The 8590-nt window shown below is 54.4% G+C and overlaps 1 protein-coding gene across 1 annotated transcript; it reads right to left on the reverse strand.

Annotated features, from left to right (window-relative positions):
• Nucleotides 1–289: 289 nt before the first annotated feature.
• Nucleotides 290–8061, reverse strand: LOC135894544 (glucose-6-phosphatase catalytic subunit 1-like). Its single transcript, XM_065422660.1, has 5 exons — nt 7832–8061; nt 6760–6869; nt 3084–3189; nt 2163–2278; nt 290–801 (listed from the first exon to the last, which is right to left on the reverse strand). The coding sequence occupies exons 1-5, from the start codon at nt 8059–8061 to the stop codon at nt 290–292; spliced, it is 1074 nt and encodes a 357-aa protein (XP_065278732.1).
• Between the last annotated feature and the right edge of the window lie 529 nt (nt 8062–8590).

Here is an 8590-nt window from a genome sequence, read left to right on the forward strand (position 1 = left end):
CGCGTGTGCCCTGCACATGGGCATGGTCTGTAACATAGGCAGCCGCTGTACGGCACGAGCCAGACAGGAGCACCCCTGGCCAAGCAAGCAGGAGCTGGGCTGGGCTGGGCTCCGGACAGAGTCACTCTCTGCAGACCTAGCAAGGGGAGCGCACTGGAAAGGGCTTGTGCTAAGCCAGTATCTGCTGACTCAGGTTCCAGTTCTGGCACTGGGACCCAGAGACATGGGGGAGCCTCTGCTCCTGGGACATGTCACATGTCGTGTGCATAAATACCCGAGTTCCTTCCTTCTATAAAGCTTTCTTATCCTGTTGGCTCAGGACCTGGGCGACGCAGTAGGGGATGAGGCCGGCAGCAGCCACGGGCACGGCCGCGCTCTTGCAGAAGGACAGGACGTAAAACAGCAACTCCACCTTGGTGGGAGGCTTGAAGGAGTCGAAGAGGTGCAGGACGAGGAGCGAGGCCGCGATGCAGCTCAGGCGGAAGGGCAGCTGCTGGCCCATTTTCCCTTTGCAGCTCTCCAGGTACATCTGGGAGTTGAGGGCCAGCCCCAGCCCAAACAGGATGCCCAGGTTTCTGAGGAGGCCGGCGAAGGGGGTGGTGTCAATGTGGACCCACTCCGGCCGGTCACACCACCTCTTGGCTTTCTCCAGGGTCCACAGCAGGTCAACACCGAGAGCCTTCAGCAGCAGGTAGAACCCCAGGGCGAAGCTGAACAGGAAGAGGGTGGTGCCCAGGTACCTCCGGAGACTGGCGTTGTAGATGGAGGGGATGTGCCGGAAAGCTTCAGCCACTGCCATGCCTGCAGGGAACAGAGCGTGAGAGGAGAAACAACCCGTCAGAGTGAGGAAACTGGTGCGTAGAGATGGAGCCACAAAGGCAGCCACAGGACTCCCAAGACAATCAGGGGCTGGACAGCTGTGGTGGAGCATCACTCCCGAGAGCAGCTGCCCCAAGGGTCTTCACAGCATCATCACAGAGCTGACTAACGAGTCTCTGCACTGCCACCTCCCTGGGAACGATTCAGGTGGCAGTGCCCACTGTGGGCACAGAGAGGCAATCTTAACCCCCCATCCCTCCCTAGGCTAAGATCCCCTCCTCCTAGCGCCAAGCCCTCTGTGCCCACACCTCCAGACAGTGCTGGCTGGCAGTAAAACCTGCCAGTGATTGGAACTAGCCGGCTAATGTTCCATCTGGCTCAGCTGGGTTACTGCATTTCAGAGCCTGGGGAATAAGGGCTTTGCAAAGGCATGTGCCTAGGGCACGCGGTCTGGGACTACAAATGCAATCATACAATCATAGACTTTAAGGTGAGAAGGGACCATTTTGACTGTCTAGTCTGACCTGCACAACGCAGGCCACTGAATCTCACCCACCCACTCCTGTATCAAACCCCTAACCTGTGTCTGAGCTATTGAAGTCCTCAAATCGTGGTTTAAAGACTTCAAGGTGCTGAGAATCCTCCAGCAAGTGACCCGTACCCCACGCTGCAGAGGGGCATTGCAGCGCAGTGCGGCCTAGCCACAGCTTACACCTCAGGGTCTGTCCTGTGATATTTCACTCGATGCAATGCACTGCCCAGGACACAGGCTATATAACTGGAGAGCGTTCAGAGAAGGGTCACGAGAATGAGGAAAGGCTTAGAAAACAGGCCGGATAGAGAGAGACTCAGGGAGCTCGATCTATCTACAGTCGTTTGAAAGAGCAGGTTTAGGGGTGACTTGACCACAGTCTATAAGTACCTACATGGGGAACAAATACTCGATAATAGGCTCAGTCCAGCAGACAAAGGCCTAACATGATCCAATGGCTGGAAGTTGAAGCGAGACAAATGCAGACTGGAAATAAGGCGTACATTTCTAATGGTGGCAGTAATTAACCACGGGAACAATTTGCCCAGGGTCACAGTGGATTCTCCCTCACTGGCAATGTTTAAATCTAGATTGGATGTTTTTCAAGAGACCAGCTCTAGTTCAAAAGGAAGGACTGTGGGGCAGTCCCATGCCCTGTGTTACTCAGGGGATCTGACTCGATGAGCACAACAGTCCCTTCTGGCCGTGGCGTCTATGAACAGCTGGCGGGTGGCCCCTGCGCCCATTGCTCAGAGTGACAGTAACCGTGCGGTTTGTACAGGGAGAGGCGATGGTGCACACGATCACTGACCTGAGATGACCCCTGCGATGACTTGGTGAGGAAAATGGGCAGCAATGAAGACTCGAGACAAACAGACGCAGACCTGGACGGCCCAGAATCCTGCCCACAGCGCTGTCCGCAAGAACCTGCCGCAGAGAGACATTCTGGTTAGACGCAAAGGTCAGCGGAGCACGGCTCTGCCCAAGGCCACGCTGAGGCTTTCCCTCAGGGGAGCAGGGAGGCTGAGAACTCAGACGTCTCTCCCTGCTGGTAGTGGCTGAAGTTCCAGCAGGTGGAGAAGAGGGAGGGTCACGTTATAAAGCCCTGAATGCCAGTCCCAGAATGGAAAGTGGCATTAAACAGCCCCTGTGGGGTGGCTAGAGGTTCAGAACCAGGGATTTGCCTCTGCCATGATCCAGGGAAAGCTTAAACCTCCAGGAGGGGCCCCAAAGCGCTTGGAGCTGGCCTCCCTCTGCTCCCACTGACAGCAACTGCAAAACTCCCATTGATGTCAGTGGGGCAGAGCTCCTCTGATCACCCCACTCCCCTAAACCCGTCGTGGCCTCATCCAAAGACTCCCATCAACTTCAGTGGGCTTTGGATCAGGTTTTAGTCCAGGCCCTTCACTTCCTTCCCAGCCACTGCACCAGGCATTCAGTCTAGGGGAGGCATGAGATGCGATTCTCTTTATCTAGGCGTTAGCTGGCTCAGCTGCCAGTGGGATTTGTGCTCATGCAGTTATTCAACCCCTTCTAAAACCCTGTGTCTGTGTGCGCGTTGGGGTGTATGAGCCTGTAGCGCTGGCGGCCTCCTGCAGCAGTGAATTCCACAGCTCCACTGCACGCTGCATGAAGACTCATTTCCTTTGGTTCAAAATGCACCTCCCTCCGGCCTCAGGGCACACCACTGACCCTGCAGACACAGGAGCGCAACAGTCTGAATGCTGCTTACTGGTCTTTAATCGTCGGCTGCTTCTTCCCCAGAGCAATGGACAGAATGGCTGTCACCATCACATAGTAAACTCCTGCAGAGCCCATCGCATGGCCGGAGGGACTCCCTGGGGGAGAGAAAACACCCGCGTTACACCTTGCCCTGGCCACTAACAGCAACCTCCTACCGGGTGCCTAGAGCGCTGGGATCACCCAGACTAAAGGCCAAGAGGCTGCATCAGCCCAGCCCGGCACAGCTGCCTGCGCAGGTCGCTAGGGAGTTGACGGGGAGGGGCAGGCCCAGAGGGAATCCCCCATGCGAGGCACTGGAGGGGGGTGTCCTTACCAGAACCAGGGGTGTGTAGGCGGGAAAAGGAAGTCGCTCAGCAAGGGGAGGGACCCGCAGCGCTAGCACGAGGCCAGGGGAGCTCTACAAGATTCCTCAGGGTCTGTGGCCCAGCCACTCACAGGCCCAGCTCCCCACAGACACCATAATCGTGATCCTGCCAGAGTACTTGGCACATATGCAGAGAGAGCCTCCCTCTACGTATTAACCCACCCACTGGTCCCCTGCAGAGACCAGCCCAGCACTCCACAGTCGTAGGCCCTGTCTTCATGGCATGCTCAAGCCCGTTTCCCCCCGTCCCCCGGTGCGTGTTCACACACCCACACCCCGCTATCAGCACCGCCCGGCGAGGCAGCCACCGCGCTCTGGGCTAGCGGGCAGACCACCCGGTCCCCGTTATCCACCGTTGCCCAAGGCTACGGAAAGAGCATCAGTGGTAGAGGTGGCATTAGGCTGCAAGGATCCTATGCTCAAGACTACCCGGCTTTCTGCTCTAGCCACAGACCGCTCCCTAGGGAGACGCAGCTCAGCAGGCAGAGGGAATTGACAGTCACATAGCACTGGAGAGACAAGGCAGGGGAGGCAACGGCTTTTATTGGACCAACTTCTGTTGGGGAGAGAGACAAGCTGTCGAGCTACACACAGCTCTTCTTCGGGTCTTCGTCTTCAAAAGGGCTCTGCGTAGCTCGAGACCTTGTCTCTCGCCAACGGACATTGGTGCAATAAAAGGTATTACACACACACATACACACACACACACACACACACACACACACACACACACACACCTTGTCTCTCTAATATCCTGGGACAGACACAGCTACAACACTGCGTACACAGCGCTGGAACAGTCCATCCAGTAGAGCAGTAGTGAACGTGTGTGAGCTCCCGCGCGCGTGTGTACGTGTACACACACACACACACACACACACACACACACACAACAGCTGGCATGAACAAAGCCCCAATGGTTGCAATATACACAGGATGCCTCTGATCTGGGCCTGAGCCTGCACCACGCTGGCTTCCTACTGAGCTTTGCAACAAGCTTCTAATTCCAGCATAGGTCAAGGGTCCCCCTGCAAACAAAATCGGCACAGGTACTGGGCTAGTCCACACTTTTTCTGGAAGGAAAGGCTGCCTCTCTCCTGGGCCGGGCAGACAGCCCTCGTCACGCAGGGGAAGGTATTTGTTCTTAATCTCAGTAGCTGTAGGGTCAGCCCAAAGGTTTCTTCTACAGAGCTAAGTTTAGTCTAAGGCAGGTTTTGCATACGCTGGCTTGTTTCACTCCAGCACCAAGGCGAGATTGGCCCACCCCTAACTGCTGACAGGGCAAAAACTGCACTCCCAAAGTCTCCCTTTCCCCAGCGAACAGGAAATGCTTAAGGACAGCGGCTGCGTCCAATGTTCAAGCTGGTGCTAAACCACTTTGCTCAGTGGCAGCCCTGGGCTCTAGGGCCCCATATTTCCTTTCTTTGAAGGGCTGTCCAAGGGCTTGTCTACACTGTGACACTCAGGGAAATTCATCCAGATTAACTAAACAGGTGAGTTTAAAATGAATTAGTTACACTGCATTAAGCCCCTGTGTGGACACTCTCATTCAGAATGAAAAGTTGCCTGCGTTCAATTTAATTTAATTAATTTTGAAAGTCAATTAAGTTTAAACGCTCATTCAGAATTAGTTTATGTTAATTTACTTCCAAAATTAACTAAATGTAACTGAATTAAGGTGATTTAATTCTGAATGGGAGTGTCCACCCAGGGTTTAATGCAGGTTAACTAATTCAAGTGCTTTGGAGGACAGGATTAGAATGCAAAACGATCTGGAGAAACTGGAGAATTGGTCTGAAGTCAATGAGGTGAAATTCAGTAAAGACGTGTGTGAAGTTCTGCGTTTGGGAAGGAAAAGACAAATGCAAAATGGGGAATAACCCTCTTGGCAGCAATACTGCGGGAAAAGATCAGGGGGTCAGAGTGAGCAGCACTGTGATGCTGTTGTGAAAAAGGCAAATGTAATTCTTGGATGTATTAACAGGAGTGTTGTATGCACAGGATGACCATGCGTCCTGTTTTGGCTGGGACAGTCCCTTTTTAAAGTCCCATCCTGGCCATCCCGGCTTTTTTGGGACTTGATCAATTGGCAAGAGCCAACGGGACAAATGCCCAATTTTGTCAAAAAAGGGAGGTGTGGTGTGGCGGAACATGGGGGGCTGGGTGAGCGGAGATGCCAGCCCCTTGTGGGGGGGAGAGGCAGGGCTCCAGTGGGGGAGCCGGCACGGTTCCAGCGACCAACAACAGTCTCATGGGGGGCAGGGTGGGAGCAGGGCCGCCCAGAGGATTCAGGGGGCCTGGGGCAAAGCAATTTAGGGGACCCCTTCCATAAAAAAAAGTTGCAATACTATAGAATACTATATTCTCGTGGGGGCCCCTGTGGGGCCCGGGGCCTGGGGCAAATTGCCCCACTTGCCCCCCGTCTCTGGGCAGCCCTGGGCGGGAGGCTCGGGCCAGCCCCACGCAGTGTCCCGTTTTCCCTTTGGGAAATATGGTCACCCTACGTATGTAGGACACGGGAGGTAATTGTCCCGCTTTACTTGGCACCAGGAGTTCTCAACAGAAGCACTGGGTCCAGTTTTGGGCACCACACTCCAAGAAAGATGTGAACAAATTGGAGAGACCCCAGAGCAGAGCAACAAAAATGATCAGAGGTTTAGAAAAAGAACTAGAGAAGTTCCTGGAGGACAGGTCCATCAATGGCTAGTAGCCAGGCTGGGCAGGGGTGGTGTCCCTAGCCTCTGTTTGCCAGAAGCTGGGAATGGGCGACAGGGGATGGATCACTTGATGATTCCCTGTTCTGTTGATTCCCTCTGGGTGCCTGGCATTGGCCACTGTCGGAAGACAGGATACTGGGCTAGATGGACCTTTGGTCTGACCCAGAGTGGCCGTTCTGATGTTCTAGAAGACCTGATCTATGAGGAAAAGTTGAAAGAATTGGGCATGTTTAGTGTAGAGAAGAGAAGGCTGAGGGGGGACCTGAAAACAGTTTTCACATACGTAAAAGGACGTAGGCAGAGGACAGTAGTTCTCTGTGTCCCTCGCGGGTGACACAAGAAGTAGGTGGCTTAGTTTGCAGCAAGGGAGATTTGGGGTGGACATTAGAAAAACATGTCTAACCAGGATAGTTAAGCAGTGGAGCAGGTTAGGACATCCCCTGCCCTTCTTGCCAGCGGGTCCCTCCACGCTGATAAATGCCCACCCCCATGCCCTTCTGCTGCAGTGGAAGATGCCTCCCCTCCTTGTGTATAATGTGAAGCATGATTCTGCCAAATTACTCCTCTCTCTAGATGTGTCTCACCTGGGCCGGTCTCACAGGTGAGGGGGAACTGCTGGATCACAGGGGTGGAGGCGTTGCCATAGTAATCGGTCTCCCGGACCCACCAGTAGGGTCGCTGCCCAAAGAGGATCCTGAAATACAAGAATAAAAGTGGCTCTAGTTGCCTTGGGCCCACGAGCAGGAAAGCAAGGACACAGCTCGTCAGCTCTGGCCCAGGGGCTGCAAGAATCGGGGATCCTCAGTTCCAGGCCAGTTGTCTGTAGGCACGACTTCAGTCTGAGCTTGGGGACACAGCTGGCTTCCGCTCTGTGCGTACAGGCACCGGCACATGCTGCATGCTCACCCAGGAGCCAACTCCCCCCTTTCCTTGATGGTGCAGCAGGGCACAGGAGACGTTCAATCTGCTTCTCCCCGGGCGTGAACCAGAGATACAACATGTGCCCTCACGCTGGCTGACCCATCACCCCCCAGCCCAGCCCACCACATGCCCTCCTTGTCTCCAGAGGCAACTCCATCACCACACCCAATCTCACCCTTTCCCCGATGGGTCAGAGCCCCATGGTTACAGCAAGTCTGGAGAAGAGCAATCACCATCAGTGCAGCACCTAGGACCGGATGGATGACACCCAGAGCTGGGGCCAGCTCCCATGCTCACTCACACCCCGGGCTCATGCCCCAGGCATTCTCCCTGCCGCTTTCTGGCATGAGCTATACAAAGATTCACGTGGCTTTAAAAGGGGTTAAGATTTTAGATGGGACTCTGCACCCATCGACCTCAAAGGACTTTTTGTATTACAGAAGGGGAAACTGAGGCTACCTTGCCCATATCACACCGTAGGTCAGCAGCATCTCCGTGTCCCAGGTAAGCCCCGTAGCCCCTGCACCACACAGCCTCTCACAGGAAAATAAAAGCAGTTAAACTTAAGCCCCTACATCTGTGTGCTGCCGAGCTGAAGGAACTTGTCTTTGGAAAGCTCCAACGTGGAGCCACCCTGAACCCGCTTGGTAGGTGCCCACTTCACAGCCAAACAACCCTCGGCAAGCAGGGCGTGTGCAGGGCGAGCAGCAGGAACAGGACCAGAACAGGACTCACCACTTAAAGACCAGGTTGAGCCAGTCCCCGATCACGGCCACCCAGATCAGCTTGACGCCCACGGCCTCGCAGAGGTGGAACCAGATGGGGAAGAGGATGAAGAAGGTGTTTCTGAGGTCAGCAGCGAAGGAGATGAAGAGGAACCAGTCCTGGGAGCCCTGGTAATGCTCCTGCAGGTAGCGAGTCGCCTGGATCCCCATGTCATGCAGGACGTTCATGCCGGCCTCCATTCTCCTTTTCTATCAACACTTCAGTATCAGCTGAGAGTGCTGAGTGATTTCGGTCTCTGATGAGACTGCACTGCTCTGGGGCCGCTCACTGGCTGGCTTTATACCCTGCCAGGCTCCTGTTTGCAGCCTGTAAGTTGCTGGCTCCCACACTGATCTTTGGACCCAAAACACTTTTGTCAAAACCCCCATTGATCAAAGGTGCATCACCGGGGGGGTTGATCCAAACATGTTTAGAGCGATTTACGTAAAAGAGAAAAAGAGGCTGACAAAACAGCATGCTGTTTGCCATCCACTGACCTGAGGGCACCGTTAACCCTTTGCAGCACCATGCTACTGGCTACGGTACAAAAATAGCCTAGGAAAAATCACTCGGGTTTGTTTTAAACTGAACCCAGCCTGTGCTGTGCATAATTCCTGCTGCCTCCTGACTGTCGCTTACAAACCACAATAATACCGTTCATTTTTTAAATTACGAGTGTCAAGAACACTATTTGAACAGAGCCCGAAGGACTGATAGTCATGCGGGTGG

Source organism: Emys orbicularis, chromosome 25, assembly GCF_028017835.1.
Source record: "Emys orbicularis isolate rEmyOrb1 chromosome 25, rEmyOrb1.hap1, whole genome shotgun sequence".
Lineage (NCBI taxonomy): Eukaryota > Metazoa > Chordata > Testudines > Emydidae > Emys > Emys orbicularis.